Source organism: Mytilus edulis, chromosome 10 (assembly GCF_963676685.1).
Source record: "Mytilus edulis chromosome 10, xbMytEdul2.2, whole genome shotgun sequence".
NCBI classification, from domain to species: domain Eukaryota; kingdom Metazoa; phylum Mollusca; class Bivalvia; order Mytilida; family Mytilidae; genus Mytilus; species Mytilus edulis.
The window spans coordinates 34,923,219-34,940,658 of record NC_092353.1 but is presented as its reverse complement, the minus strand read 5'-3'; the positions used below and the strand labels follow the sequence as shown (position 1 = coordinate 34,940,658).

At 33.1% G+C, this 17,440-nt stretch overlaps 2 protein-coding genes across 2 annotated transcripts in view; both read left to right on the top strand.

Annotated features, from left to right (window-relative positions):
- The window catches only part of LOC139492725 (hemicentin-1-like), a 30,508-nt gene extending 27,509 nt beyond the window's left edge, over positions 1 to 2,999 (top strand). Inside the window, exons 32-34 of the mRNA XM_071280877.1 lie at positions 1,511 to 1,834; positions 2,292 to 2,708; positions 2,962 to 2,999. Of these exons, the coding sequence (XP_071136978.1) occupies positions 1,511 to 1,834; positions 2,292 to 2,708; positions 2,962 to 2,999 (779 nt within the window). The remainder of the gene's footprint in view (positions 1 to 1,510; positions 1,835 to 2,291; positions 2,709 to 2,961) is intronic.
- Positions 1 to 17,440, top strand: part of LOC139491009 (uncharacterized) — a 335,932-nt gene that overhangs the window by 167,178 nt on the left and 151,314 nt on the right. The gene's annotated exons all lie outside the window — the stretch shown is intronic.

Sequence of the window (17,440 nt, the reverse complement as noted above, 5' to 3'; positions counted from 1 at the left end):
CTATCAGCCCTGAAATTTTCAGATGAATCAAACAACCCATTGTTGGGTTGCTGCCACTTAATTGGTAATTTTAAGGAAATTTTGCAGTTTTTGGTCATTATCTTGAATATTATTATAGATAAAGATAAACTGTAAACAGCAAAAATGATCAGCAAAGTAAGATCTACAAATAAGTTAATATGACCAAAATTGTCAATTGACCCCTTAAGGGGTTATTGTCCTTTAATGACAATTTTTCACAATTTGTTCATCATATTTGCTAACTTTAAAAAATCTTCTCCTCTAAAACTACTCAACCAAATTCAACCAAACTTCAACTGAATGATCAGTAGGGTGTATAAAAGAAAGTTTGTGTTTTATTTTCTATTTCGTCAAAAAACATGGCCGTCATGGCTAAAAATAGAACACAGGGTAAAATGCAGTTTTTGGCTTATATCTCAAAAACTCCAGCATTTAGAGCAAATAAGACAAGAAGTTAAAGTATTTATTAGGTCAAGGTCTACCTGTCCTGAAATTTTCAGCCGAATTGGGTAACTGGTTTTTCAGGTATAATTCCCCTGAATTGATGATTTTAAAGAAATTTTGCAGTTTTTGGTTATCATCTTGAATATTATTATAGATACAGATAAACTGTTAATGGCAAAAATGTTAAGCAAAGTAAGATCTACAAATAAGTCAATTTGACCAAAATTGTCAATTGACCCCTTAAGGAGTTATTGCCCTTTAAAGACTTTTTTTCACAATTTGTTCATCATGTTGACTTACTTTAAAAAATCTTCTCCTTTGAAACTGCTGTATCAATTTCAGCCAAACTTAGGCTAAATGAGTTTCAGAGTATGTAGTATAAATTTTATATTTTATTTCCTTGTATGTCAAGAAACATAGCTCCTATGGCTAAAATAGAACATAGGAAAAAAAGGTTTTTTTGTTTTTTTTTTGCTTTTGAAGAAAATAGGATGATTCAAAGAACATTTAAATCAATTGAAAAGCCAAAATAATTATTGATGAGAGATTTAACCAAAAAAATTAAGGTGAGCGATTCAGGCTCTTGAGAGCCTCTTGTTATATTAAGAATGGTGTATGTGGACACTAAATTGTCCTTCTTTTAATAAGGAGAAAATTAATGGAGTTAGCAATACATATCCTACGTTTTAGAACTTCTTTCATACAAGCAAACTTTCTATTTCAATTATATATGAAAAACACAATTTATGTTTCCTTATTGAGTTTCTATGAAAACCTTTTGTATTTTTCTCTGATATATATGAGCAACACACCATGTATGGTTTAAAGCATTAAGATTATAAGCAACCTAAGGACAAAAATTGAAACTGCAGTATACTCATGAAATGTGGTCTTTAGCAGAGTGTAAGATAGGGTGATGAAACATATGTCAATGTTTCATCACCCTATCTTACACTCTGCTAAAGACCACATTTCATGACCTTTGCACTAGATTACCTTAATTTTGGACAAGGTAAAAATTCAATTAACAATTCTCATTTTTCAGTTCCTCTAAAAGTAACCGTTCCACAGTCATCATACAGTGTTTTTATTGGCAACTCTGTAACCTTAATCTGTAATGTGACATCTGTCTTTGAGAGGTTTGATGTTTACTGGCAGAGGATTCCTGAACATAGCACTGAATCTTCAGAATTAGCCATAGACTCTGAGATGTTATCAAATATAAGTACAAAATACAGTGGCAGTAATGACAACACACCATCTCTGACCATCTTTGATGCTGAAACATCCGATGGAGGAATTTATATTTGTTTTGCTGCTAATGAATATGGAACATGGAACAGTTCTGACATACATCTAACAGTTCATGGTAAGTTAAAGGAATCAATCACTAGTTTTTATTATATTAAGAATGGTGTATGTGGACACTAAATTGTCCTTCTTTTAATAAGGAGAAAATTAATGGAGTTAGCAATACATATCCTACGCTTTAGAGCTTCTTTCATACAAGCAAACTTTCCATTTCAATTCTATATAAAATACACAATTTATGTTTCCTTATTGAGAGAAAATGATCCAAAGCACTATATTCCTAAGTTGCTATGAAAACCTTTTGTATTTTCTCTGATATATATGAGCAAGGCACCATGTATGGTATACAGCATTAAGATTATAAGCAACCTAAGGAAGAAAAACTGAAACTGGAATATACTCATGAAATGTGGTTTTAGCAGAGTGTAAGATAGCGTGATGAAACATATGTCCAGCACTAGATTACCTTTATTTTGGACAAGGTAAAAATTCAATTAACAATTCTCATTTTTCAGTTCCTCTAAAAGTAACCGTTCCACAGTCATCATACAGTGTTTTGATTGGCAACTCTGTAACCTTAATCTGTAATGTGACATCTGACTTTGAGAGGTTTGATGTTTACTGGCAGAGGATTCCTGAACATAGCAATGAATCTTCAGTATTAGCCATAGACTCTGAGATGTTATCAAATATAAGTACAAAATACAGTGGCAGTAATAACAACACACCATCTCTGACCATCTTTAATGCTGAAACATCTGATGGAGGAATTTATATTTGTTTTGCTGCTAATGAATATGGAACATGGAACAGTTCTGACATATATCTAACAGTTCATGGTATGTTAATGGAATCAATTACTCGTTTTTATTATATTAAGAATGGTGTATGTGGAACTTGGAACAATTCTGACATACATCTTACAAATCATGGTAAGTTAAAGGAATCAGTCAGTAGTTTTCATTATGTCAAGAGGTCATTTGGATTGAAGTTGGAATGTGATATTCCTTTAGATTTTTTGGTTTGAAGAATGGTGTATTTGGACATGTACAGTGTCTTTCTTTTAGTAAGGAGGAATGTATGTCGCCATCAATACCCTTGGTTACTTTTTAGATATTCTTTCACACATGCAAAGTTGTCATTTCAATTCTATACACAATACATAATTTATGTTTCCTTATTCAGAGAAACTTATCAAAAAAGTTATATTCCTAAATGACTAAAGAAACAATATTTAGATAAGTAACCTAAAGACCAATACTGAAAATGCGTTTTTACACGTGAAATGTGGTCTTTATATGTTTAACCCCGCCACATTATTTATGTATGTGCCTGTCCCAAGTCAGGAGCCTGTATATTCAGTGGTTGTCGTTTGTTTATGTGTTACATATTTGTTTTTCGTTCATTTTTTTACATAAATAAGGCCGTTAGTTTTCTCGTTTGAATTGTTTTACATTGTCTTAACGGGGCCTTTTATAGCTGACTATACGGTATGGGCTTTGCTCATTGTTGAAGGCCGTACGGTGACCTATAGTTGTTAATGTCTGTGTCATTTTGGTCTTTTATGGATAGTTGTCTCATTTGCAATCATACCACATCTTCTTTTTTATATTTAGCAGAGGGTAAGATAGAGTGTTGAAACATTTGTCCAGTACACTACCAACAATTTGACTAGCGTTTACATGTACATTAAATGCCGCTATAAAAACAGTACTTTTAGGAAACATTACTAATCAGTACATTAAATGCCGCTATATAAACAGTACTTTTAGGAAACATTACTAAACAGTACATTAAATGCCGCTATATAAACAGTACTATTAGGAAACATCACTAAACAGTACATCAAATGCCGCTATATAAACAGTACTTTTAGGAAACATCACTATTCAGTACATAAATTTTTATATCATTTTCAGTAATGTTGAGAAAAAGTTGTTTACAGTACTGAAAATTTCAGTCATTTATCAGTACTGAAAATTTCAGCCATTTTTCAGTACTGAAAATTTCAGCCATTTTTCAGCACTGAAAATTTCAGCCACTTTTCAGTATTGAAAATTTCAGTCATTTTTCAGTACTGAAAATTTCAGTCATTTTTCAGTACTGAAAATTTCAGTCATTTTTCAGTACTAAAAATTTTTGTCATCTTTAAGTACTTCTACACATACAATATAAGGTCAATGTCAGAAAAATATAAAATGTTTTTATACTGCAACTAGTTGTGTTTATTTTATATAAAATATTGTAACAAATCTCTATTGTGTACGATGTCAATTTCATCATGGCACACTTTCTCCACAATCAGGGGTCCATGAAGGGATGAAAATAAGTCTTTAGTTTGTGTTACGATTTGAATAGCTATCAATTTATTAATTTATGTTGCAGTATAAAAGCAATATTAGGTCAATGACAGAAAAATATAAACTTTTTTTTGTGCTTGGCGCAAAACTGGGGAAGGGCTCGGTAGAACCTCGTCCTTCCCCAGTTTCTTAGCCTCATACAAAAAATATGTATGAGACTGCGAAACTGGGATAGGGCAAGATTTAAATGCGCCCTTCCTTTCCCCAGTTTTATTCAGAATACTAAAAAGTTTATATCTTTATGACATTGACCTAATATTGTTTTTTTCTTACTGCAACCTAAATTCAAATTGATTTTTAAATCGTAACTGTTATATATTATTAGCATGAATATCAAACTGTGTGTATCCCTTAATGAACCCCTGATTGCGGAGAAAGTATTGCATGATGAAATTGACATTGCATAAAATATAGAAATCAACGACAACGGAAGCCCACAATGAACGGTGTTTTAATCTTTTGCTGACGACAACTTCCAAATCTACATAGGACCAGGATTTTTTAAGGTAAAAAGTTACGAAATATATCAATGTAGTTCACATTTCATTTGGTTAGTTTGGTGATCACGAAATCAAATAACGTGTTCAAACTTGGGGCATTTTAGTTAGTTGCAGAACATGTCCGTCCTGGGACAACTCGGACCGTCTAAAAAAGACAGCTAGGAACATCTATAATGACAACCCAGACAAAGACAAAAGGAACATGTTTACTAAGTTTCAAGTTGATTGGACTTCAACTTCATTAAAAACTACCTCGACCACAAACGTTTACCTGAAGTGGGACAGACAGATGGAGGAGTGCACGCACAGACCAGAAAACATAATGCCCATAATTGAGGCATAAAAAATTGTAAAGTAACAACTTTAGAAAATTATGTATCAAGTATATTGCAGCAAAATAGGCTAGAAAGGGCTAAAGAGAAAAACAGTATCAGCGAATACACTGGTTGACAGAAAATAAGACTTTGAAATAAATAAATAAATAAAAGATTTAAGGAAAAATAACGAGTCTGATGAGAAATATCTAAATTGATACTTCTTTTTTATTCCAATTTTGAGTATATATAAAATTATAACGTAAGCATAAAATTTGCCTCAATGTAGTTACTGCCCTGTAATAAAAGTGAGGTATGTGTATCTGACACAATATAGCTCAAGTTAAATGAAATCTTTTTTCAGACATTTCAAGTATATTTTAAATAATATTAATAATTTTATTATATGAACTTTTCGGAAGTGTTTCACGACTTTTTTTGGGGAAAAAATGAATTTTATGAAGAATCTGTTGCCATCTAATACTTTCGAATAGACCTGCAGAGTTTATTTTCAATGCATTGTAAGTCAGGTTATGTATTTTGAAACTACCACATAACAAACCATTTATTTTTGTTATTATCAAGCCCCCCCCCCCCCCCCGAATATTAAACAGTTGCCTCCTTAGAAGGACACTATATGGACAACTAGCTGGATAAATAATAAAACACACGGACAATAACAGTACGGGTACGTCCTTTTGTTATTCTAAGGATGGGAATGGGGCAGCACGATTTTTTGCGGATTTTTAAAATTATTTTTAAAGTCTTAATTTGTCGCTAAGCATGCCTATTGATTCCAGCTCTTACCAGGCCACCATATTTACATTCAAAGACCTCCTGGCACCTCCCCCTTTTAAACCCCAAAAATTAATTGATTTTCTACTTATTAAACACGAGTTTAAAATTGTTTGATTGTTAGTTGTTTGCTTTTAATGTCAAGCGACTAATATTTCATATATAGTTAAGACAGGACGCGAAATTTAAAGTTATGTACGAAAAATGTATACAATATCATAACAAGTAAGGAGATGTGGTATGACTGCCAATTTGGCAACTATCAACTGGAGATCAATGAAGTAGTATTATCAATTATAACCAACCGTTAACCAACCGTGCGGCCTTTGACAAAAAATGACAAATACCCATACTGTATATCAGTTATAAAAGGCCACGACAAAAAAAATGTGAAACAATTAAGACGAAATAAACTAACGGCCTAAGGGACGGCCTAAGGGACGACATCAAAAGTTCAATGAAGTATAACTAGAGGCTCTTAAGAGCCTGTGTTGCGCACCTTGGTTTATGAGTGTATTAAACAAAGGAAAATGATGGATTCATGACAAAATTGATTTTTGGTGATTGTGATCTGTTCGTAGATCATACCTTACTCATCATTCTTGCTACTTACATTTTTCTCTATCTGTAAGGAACTTGGCCCTTTAGTTACAGAGGAACACATTTTGTAAAAACTTACCCAAATTTACAAAATTAATGATAATTGTTAAAAATTGACTATAAAGGGCAATAACTCCTAAAGGGGTCAATTGACCATTTCGGTCATGTTGAATTATCTGTAGCTCTTAATTTGCTGAACATTAATGCTATTTGCAGTTTATCTCTATATATAATAGCATTCAAGGAAATAACCAAAAACGGCTAAATTTCTTTAAAAATTATAGTTAAGCAGCTTACCACACAAATCATGCAAATGGTGATACAAGCATGAAACTTTGTAAGAACATGAATTTAGGTGTATGTAATCATATTAGGGGGGTAGCCACGAAAAAAAATCATCCGATCATGGCGGCCATCTTGGATTTTCGAAATGACGTCTTCACAGGGAACAGACATCATATGTATGGCCCGTTTTGCTTGTATTGTATCCAAAATGTTACAAAATGGAGTAAACCATTGTTATCTAAGATAAAGTACCACTTTCGGTCAAATATCGGTCGATAACCCACTCCTGGTTTTATGAATATCCCGAATATGACTGTTTTATTACCCAAATAATGTCAGTCGTTATATTCCACAAATCTTCGACTAAACTTCAATTGCTACATTAGGTTCAATAGGTTATGGACCAATAGAGGGAGTAATTTTATTCTAGTTAACCTTTTTGAGAGTGTGAGTTCTCATTGTTATAAGACGTGTCTCGGTACTTGTCTATCCATCGTTCATATTTTTAGTTACGAAATTTTATTTGCAATTCTGATCGGATATTGATTTGAATGAATTCTATCCCTATTACTAACACAGTTCTATAATAATACTGTTGTTAATACATCAAATAACATAATTTGAAAAGTTATCTTGAATTTTATAAAATTTCTAGAATTTTACCTGTGACGTTTCTCTGATGCGTAAATTTATTCATGTTACAGACACACACTCTTCGTGCACTTCTCTAATAGTTGATTAGTTTCACTCGGTTATAGTTTGCTGTTGCATTTATTTATTGCTCAGATAATATTTGCGTTATTGTTCTATAAGTTCATTGTTGATAACTTTTGTTTATATAATAGTTACTTAGTTTTAAAAATGGCGAAACGAATTCACTTATCAGCTTCTTCAGCAGATAGTTGGGAAACTGATTGGTCACAGGAGACCTACTGAAATCGTCAGACAAAGGATATACAATGTTAGGCAAAATATATCCATCTTTTTCATGAATTAAATGCCCTCCCTATCCCTCTTAATATTCGGCGATTAAACCACGGAGAGGGTATTGAAAGCACAATGAAAAAAGAAAATGCCAAGTACCATAATTTGTGTAGGATAAAGTTCAATAATACTAAACTTGAGAGAGCCCAGAAACGCAATATGTCACCGATACCATCTGGAAGTTCTAGTGATTTTACGTCTCCTAAACCTTTTAGGTGTACTCCTCGTTCTATTAAAGATCAACAACAAAATCCAGTTGAAAATATGCTTAAACGTTTCATTTGTGATAAAGAGTGACCTTTATCTGTCTTAAGAGAGGCAATGACAATGAAACTAAACCAACGACTAGTGGATTGTGCAATGGCTTTTCAGGATAAACAACTGTTGGCAAAGCTGAGTAGTGGTGATGTTATAGCACAAGAGTTGAAGTATCACCCGTCTTGTCTCGCAGCTGTATATAACAAAGAGAGATCAAAGAGACAAACAGAGATCGAAAGCAGTTGCACACAGGAGGAAACTATAATGAAAAAAAACTGCATTAGCTGAGCTGGTCACATACATTTTTGAAACTCAAAGAAACTCTGAAGAGTCGGTTGTGTTTCGATTGGCAGACCTGGCAAACCTGTACGAGGAAAGATTGGTACAGCTTGGTTCTTTTTCTGCACAGATACATTCTACTCGACTGAAGGACAAGCTATTGCAAAAGATGCCAGAATTGGAAGCACACCTTTTGATGTTTGAAAAAGATATAGGACCAACTATAGCATTTGCTTGTGATTATAATGACACCATGCATATGGCAAAGACGGCCGAAATGATTCGCTGCCAATTAGCTACAATTAACGAAGACAACATTTTCTTGATCCTTAATCTCTGAAGATATCGATGATAGCATACCCCCACCTTTGTTACAGTTGTTGAAAACGATAGAATATGGACCTGATATCAAATCGCAGTTAGACAACGTTTCTACAAAGTCTGACTTAGCTGTGGCCCAACTTTTAATGTTTAATTATCACCCAAACAGCCAAAAGGTTACAGTACAACAAAGACATTCAGCTGATCGTGAGACACTTTTTTGTGTGTATCTTGGACTGTTACTCTTTGCAAAAACCAACATGGGTTATGTATCTCTTACGATCGGGTACGGGAAATTTTAACTCAACTAGGCGAAGCTGTTGTTGAACGTTATTTAAATGAAGGTGTGGTATGCCCGCCTTTATTTAAGGGCAAAGTGTTTACCACAGCTGCAGTCGACAACATAGATCACAACCCAAGCTCAACAACATCAAAATCATCTTTCAATGGGACCGGAATCTCTATTTTTTAATATCCAATTAAAGATAATATCGGTGTCAGAAGGGATGAGTTAATATTACCTACACATAAACCAAAATCTAAAAAGGTACCTGATCTCCCTGCTGCTTATATGAATATAAAACCTGCATATCTTAAAACAAAACCAGAACCTCTCATTCTGCCTGACGATATTACTAATATACTTAACCACAATTATCTATTTATGAGTTTGTAAAATGAGTATGAGTGGTTAAATACGGTGAGGTTAACAAGTGAAGATGTTACGTCCGAAAATATTTCATGGTCATCATTTCATTCTTCGGAGAGACGTGGACCAACTGTTGAAATGAGTCTTAGCTGCTTAATGACATTATTTCTAGAACAAGCTTACTCAGTTGCTACCATAAAACATTCGATGGATAAGCTCAGGGATGTTGTGTCGTTTCTTAATCCTGGTCAAACTCAAGTAATTACAGCAGACCAACCGCTATTTGTTTTGGCAAAGCAAATTCAATGTGAATGACCAAATGAATACGGTGAAAACAAATTCGTTGTTACGTTCGGTGGATTACATATTGAGATGGCATGACGTGGGAAATATTTTAATGATGTAACCGAGGTTTTTGAACGATTAAGCAAGAAACCTGTATTGGTCAGTGACGCTGATATGGAGTTGATAGATGCATTTGTTGTGGTTATGTACGACAGAACTACAACAACATTTGACATCGACAATCCAGACCTGAACTATTTGCACGAAAACAAAGACAATATGACACCTTTCGACCCACTAGAGCTGCACTGCTTGATCATACCAAACTAGCTACATACCGAGGTGGCCATGTATGGGGACAGGCAGTCACACATGATCAACATCTACCTTGTCCTGGTGATTGGGGATGGGTTAAGGAGAACGCAGATGAAATGTGGATTCCTCATTGGACACAATTAGCAGCAATTGCTGCATCTTGCCAGAAGTTACACAAATGTGGCTGCTAGAAAACTTGTTCTGGTAATTGTAAGTGTTACAAAGCTGGCTTGAACTGTACAACATTGTGTTCATGTAGCTGTTAAAACGGAATACATCGGAAAATATTGTAGATTATTACACTAATCATTCCTCCAGCATATCTAACATAATAACTGATATATCAAACGTAAATTTTGATTGTATATCTATACCACTATCATTTCACTCGAGTGTACGAACTTTTTCGACCCAAACCGGAAGTGGTGATTTTTTACAATTGTTGTCTGTTTAACATATTTTCATATCATTTTATTATATTTCAAATAGTTTTCATGACATATATATAGCGTTGATAAGAACAGTTCTTCAATCTCCACGATTGAGCAAAATGATGTCAATTTTGAATTCAAGATGGCCGCCTTGAAAAAAATCGAAAACATGTTGGCTACCCCTCTAATATGATAAAGTACTTCCTAATGAACGTCTATGCCAAATCCCTTGCTTGTATCACCATTTGCATGATTTTGTCAAATTTCTGTACTAATCCGCCCCACTATTACCAATTGGGGGACAGCAACCAACCAACCAGTTGTACAATTCATATGAAATTTTTTAGAGCAGATATATAAAAATATACTTTAATAATGAGTTTGGCTCAGTTTGGTTGAATTTGGTCCAGTAGTTTCAGAGGAGAAGATTTTTGTAAAAAATTTACGAAAAATTGGTAAAAAAATGACTATTAAGTGCAATAACTCCTTAAGGGATCAACTTACCATTTCAATCATGTTGATTTTTTTGTAGATCTTACTTTGGTGAACATAATGGCTGTTTACAGTTGATCTCTATCTATAATAATTTTCAAGATAATAACAGAAAACGGACAAAATTTCCTTAAAATTACCAATTCAGGGACAGTAACCCAACAACCCATTGTCCGATTCATCTGAAAATTTCAGGGCAGATAGATCTTGACCTAGTTAACAATTTTACCCCTTGTCAGATTTGTTCAATGCTTTGGTTTCAGAGTGATAAGCAAAAATATACATTTAACCCCTATGTTCTATTTTTAGCCATGGAGGCCATCTTGGTTAGTTTGGTTAGTTTGGCGGGTCACCGGACACAATTTTTAAACTAGATACCCCAATGATGGTTGTGGCTAAGTTTGGTAAAATTTGGCCCAGTAGTTTCAGAGGAGAAAATTTGTTTATAAGTTAACGACGACGGACGCTCAAAATTCGGATTTGTGGACATATTTTTCCTGTCGACAGGAATACATAACTTTTTTGTATTAAAAGATAAACAGATAAACATTATCTGTTTTATGTTAAATTATTTGTAAATTCTGTTTTATATATAAAATGTTCTTTAAATGTGTGCAATTTGTTGTTTTTTTTTCTTCAAATAATCCATATTTTTTTAACGAAAGTTTACTTTTGAACACTATTTTTATTTGTTTTTTTAAACTGAAAAAAGTTTTAAATGTCTGAATATCTATATTATTTCTTTTTATTTAACATAATTTGGCTAATTTATAAACTCTGCACTTTCCCTCTTTTTTGCCAAATTGAGTCCTGTTACCAGGAAATGGTAAACATATGGGGCTAAGGGAAGTAATATTTTTTTGTTAAGCTCTTGTGGCTCTATTCAACTAATAAAGTTTAATTCTGCGGTCACACTAGGCAACGATCGCACTACGATCTGTGAAAAAATGCAAATGTTGACGATCGTAGCGCGATCTTGAAGATCACAGTGAGGTCGTATCACGGTCGTGGCGAGGTCTTCAAGTTCGTAATGAGCGTATACAACTTTGAACATGTTCAAAGCAATCGTGGTGGAATCAGGTATTAGTGAGTTCGCACTAAGGTCGTGGTAAGATCGCAAAGGTCGCTGTATCATTATAGCGAGAGCGTAGTGAAAGCGTGATTCTATTCGAAGGGACCAGTACCATAGTGTGGAAACGGAACTGTACGGTTTTCTAATAATTTGGTCATTCGGGAGACTGTCAAAAGGGGCCCCGACATTTGCAAAATAACAAGTTGCTTGAAGAAAATTGGATGAACTCTTATGTTACTATATATAGCTATGTAACGTTTCTGCTTCAGGTTTTGGTAGCTTAAATATTCTCATAAAGAACCAATAAAATAATAAGAAAGCTATGTGCATCCAAACGTTTTCCTTAGAATGATGGAGCTCCATGATGTGTGAAACGATCAAATTTGCCACACAACAGGGATCAAAAATGTATAAAAAAACCGACGAAAAATGTCTAAAAAAACATCGAAAAATCAATGTTTGCTACCTGAATTTCCACATGTACCTTTTCTGATATATAGTCGTACCTGTCTGAAAGTTTTGAAGTCATTGTTCCAGTAGAAATCCAAATATATTCATTTTCTCCATGTCGGATATTTTTATTGACTGTACAATCGCTTGCAAGTTTACTGTACAATCACTCTGAGCCTTCCTGAACAATATCAATGAGAAGAACATAAACCGTGTACTATCTCTTCTGCCACATTCATGATTAGTTTATGTTTTCCATGATACTTCTGTCATATAAATATTTATTAAAACTACTGTAATCCAATGCTGCAACACATGTCTGGAATGATTTTCTCTCCTTTTTCTGTTACAATTTAATATCAGTTATTTATTTTGTATTGTTATCAATTTTTTATACCTAAATTACACACTCAAAAGTTGAGTCTGACTGAGCGGATCCGGCATGAGGGGAGAGGGAGTGTTGGTGATTGAAACCCCATTCAAGTTTTTCGATTTTATTTTTATTTTGTGGAATTTCAGGGTGTTCCGTGGTTTGGATCCCGCACCTGATCTGATATCGGCATTGATAGTATTGAATGATGATCCGATCATTCAACTGATTTTTTTTATAGTTTGGTCTTGTGTTGTGATAGGTTTTTTTTTAGAAATTGAGCGCACACAGACATTTTTAACCCCGCCAAATTCTGTATGTACCTGTTTTAAGTCAAAAGCCCGTAGTTCAGTGTTTGTCGTTTTTTCGTGTATGTCATATATGTTTTTCGTAAATTGTTTTAATATGAATTAGGCCGTCAGTTTGTGTATTAATTCTTATTTTTCATGTCGGAACCTGTTATTGCCGACTATAATTGCCTAAATCCATTTATTTTTTTAACTTTGAAAATCCTATCACATCTCCTTCTTTTTATATTGAAGAAATAAATAATTATGGTTTGATAAAATGTTGTTCTCACTAAAAAAAAACTTTTTCGTTAATTTGTCGGATTCTATAGTTGGGAATATTGAAAAGTTCCCGATATAAAAAAAATCATGTTGTTTTCTCTGTCTTTCAGATAACAAGGCCTCTCCAATCCTTGATAACATTTAATTTTACTTGAGCTTTTTCTTCCAGTAGTTATAGCTTGTAGTAAACAGAAATCTCATTGGAAATTATACCACATCTTCTTATTTTAATATCGTGTTTTTTCTTGGATCCGTGGTTAGCTACCATCATTTCACATTCGAATTCCTTTATCAAGTTACAATATCCCGATCCTATGATGAAAAATTCTTTTTTTTATTGTTCAAATATGTATTTATTTATTTTTAAATTGCTGGTCAAAAACACATTAAGTAAAATTCGAAATATGCTAATTACCCTTGCAGAGCATCTAGTCACCTTTTTTATATATAAATATTTATTTTGTACGAGGATTATTTTCATTTTTATTTTAGATTAGATTCTTAAAATATTTTGTACTGTCCTTTTCTTTTCGTCTTGTATACTTATTCAGTGGTTGTTTGTTTATGTGTTCAATTTGTTTTTCGTTCATTTTTTGTACATGATTTAGCCGTTAGTTTTCTCGTTTTACATTGTTATTTCGGGGCCTTTAAAGTTTTATAGCTGACTATGCGGTATGGACTTTGCTCATAGTTGACGGCCGTGCGATGACCTATTGTTGGTAATTTCTGTCATTTTGGTCTCTTGTGGAGAGTTGTCTATTTGGCAATCATACCACATTTTCTTTTTTTATATCTATTGTATACATTTTGTTTTTGTCTCTGATATAGTCACCTTAAAAGGGTTCCTTGATAGGATCTTAATTGTTAAAATGACTGGTTTTGTGCTTATTTTCATTTCAAATACCATATATGAATATAATAGGACAGACAAGGAATATAGAACGCCATAGCTGTGTCACAGTGGAAAAATGGACAAAAATTTATTTTGATACTTTTTGGACATTTTGTTAAAGATTTTGTAAAACCAGTGATTTTGTTATATTTGCAATATTTCACTAGGGATTTTGATATTTTTATTGTACAAGATTTAGGTCAAGTTTAGAAGATTAAGCTAATATAATTTCATGTTTTAATTTGGTTTTTTTAAATGGCGACATTTTACTTCAAAATGATCTATTATTCCTGAGACTACTATAACACGTGTTATAGTAGTCTCAGATTATTCGTATTTGACAAGCCAAGGCTTTAATCCCATAAATAAGTCTGTATGTTCTATAATCGTTAATCATTATCTACATGTATGTGTTAATTTTTCTGTTATCCCTTATTTGAATTTTCTCACTCATTTAGAGAAATATTTGTCAAGTACAAGTAGTTTTGGTTTGTTATATAAACTATGTTGTTATTTTGATGTGGCAAAATGGATTTAGTATTACACTGAGCAGTCCCAACTCTACTTCCATGCTGAACTTATTAAATTATACATCGCGCTAACCAGAGTCGTCTTTTGTTACAAGAGCTAGTCCCAGAGTCAGAGTCCGTACTGTTTATTGTGTGTGTGTGGTTCCAGACCAACACATTTCCCATTCACAGATACACCCAGAATATATTTGTGATAGCTGTCTTTCGTTGTTCATATTTAGTATATGCTGTGAAGGTTTAATTATTTTCAGCGTTTTTTCTCGATTATGAGTGCCCTTTTTATTATGTTCACATGGTTCAGTAGTATAACAATTATGTTGAGCAATAACATCATAATGATCAATAGAATAATCATTATATTGTGCAGATCTGGTATTATATTCAGCACTTTAATCAATATACTTTTGTCTTTATATTCAGTACTTTTGAAAATATCTTCTGTCAACATATTATTATATTATGTAGATTTCTCATTATGTTGATTACAGAAACCGAAATATTCAGTGGTCAAACACACTTTTTATACGCCCGCCGTCTTTAGACGGGACGTATTATGGTATACCGTTGTCCGTCCGTCTGTCCGTCCGTCCGTCGTCCACACTTCGGACAATAACTCAAAAACGCTTTCACCAATTTCCATGAAACTTAAGTGAATTGTTTATATCTATTGACGTAAGCTCCCTTTCGTTTTTTTTTAATTTCAAATTTTAAGTTTTGGATTTATGGGGCTTTATTTATAAAAAAGGGGATCCGTTGTCCACACTTCGGACAATAACTCAAAAACGCTTTCAACAATGTCCATGAAACTTTGGTGAATTGTTTATATCTATTGATGTAAGCAAGCTCCCTTTCAATTTTTATAAATTTCAGATTTTAAGTTTTGGATTTATGGGGCTTTATTCATAAAAAAGGGGGATTTTTTTAACACTTCGGACAATAACTCAAAAAGGCTTTCACCAATGTCCATGAGACTTTGGTGAATTGTTTATATATATTGATGTAAGCTCCCTTTCAATTTTTATAAATTTAAGATTTTACATTTCCGTGTTATGAATTTTTATTCTTAAAAAAGGGGGGATTTTCCAATTTTTGGACAATAACTAACACTTTTAAAAACAAGTTAAAAGAGCAACGGGCGTATCATGCGCTAAAGCGCAGCACTTTATTACCAGTACTGTTATCATTATGTTGAGTGAAATAAATATTATGTTCTGTAGACTGATCATTATGTTCAGTAAAATAAATATTATGTTCAGTTCAAACAACTTTATGATCAGTGGTCAAAATGTTTTATGTTTGGTTCAAAAAATATTATACTAGGTAGTTAATCAATTACTTTCAGACGGCGTGCACAAAGTTGACGGCAACTGTAAAATGCGCCTTTTAGATAGTTTTATACAACCGTGTTAAAAATATTTTTGAATCAGAATAGGAATAAGAATTTTTTTATGATAAAATGATGAATGCATGCCATTAAAATCCACATTACTAGTAAGGTAAATTAAAATTTAATCTATAAAGCACGAAACGGGCAAATAGAAAACGGCAAAAATACGGTGTAACTTGTAACATTAAATAGGCATAAATTAGAGTTTTTTTACCTAAAACTTATACAAATTCAACATGTTTTCCTGCATTTTCGTATAATAGAATTGTTCGGATTCGGACTCGGACATCACACGAAATTCATCGCAAAAAAAATCAAAAACGACCATGGTAGATAAGTTTGAAAAGGTCTTCTTTATGTGTAAGAAGTAGTAATTTGGAAGGATTAATAATCGAAATGAAAAGAATCGACAAGAACAATATGTAATTACAATCTTTTTATTTTCAAAATAACTTGGTATTCCAAATGTGCATAACCAGAGGTTTAAAATAATCTTCAAAATATGAATGATTCGATAGTCCAGACTGAACACCTGAATTTTTTTAATGTCCAGCTAGTATGTTACAATCTTAAGAAATGACGTTTTAACGCTATTTTCTGAAAAGGGTCCACGACATAATCGCTAATCATTTCCATTTCACTGCTCTTAGCATATATCTATTTATATTTCCAGAATGTGCATTTGCTGCACTTTTTTGTTCGAAAGAAAAAAGAAATATGTTGAACGTAAATATTTAAAGTTATGTGATAAACTAAGTGTCCAGTGTTTTTGTTACGCGCTTGTTTTCTGGAGGAAAATGCCGACGTCGTAAATGGTTTTAGTAATTTGAAGACGTTACGTTTGTGGACTCAGCTTTGTGCACGCCGTCTCAGTGCTTTCTTTCATTATGTGGTGGTGGTAGACTTCCGAAAATAACCGAAAACATGTATATTTTTTTCGGGTTTATTTTCATACTGGCAACATGTCGTCTGCTATACAACGTGCTCTTGTAGAACTTAATCTGCAAATCTTTCAAATTAAAATTTTTAAAGATGATAGGATAGAAGATGACTCTTTTCAGCACCTTACTGATCAAGACTTGATCAGACTAGGTGTTGAAACTATTGGTGATAGAATAAAGATTGAGGGAAGCAATGAGGATGACTGTGACTATGACACAAACATTAGCAACTATAGGTCATCATAATGCCCCCAATAATTAGAAAAAGCCCCCGCATAGTCAGCTATAAAAGAGGGGGAATGATACCAGAGGGAGTGTCCCCGAAATGCTGTGTGGTAGACAGTGTTATTAATTAATTATTAGCGCCCTTGGTAAAACTTCAAATTTCATAATTAATGTATTTCATTGTTAAATAATTTACATGAAGCATATAAGTATATATTTGTTAATTGCATAGCTTTTGCTATTTGAATTCGTTGGTTAAAGATATTTATTTATATTGTAAAGTTTAATATTTGCATCGTCGCAAAATCTTTGGTTACCCTCTTTGTATAAGTTCCGGACCATATGAGTATTTGGACCATA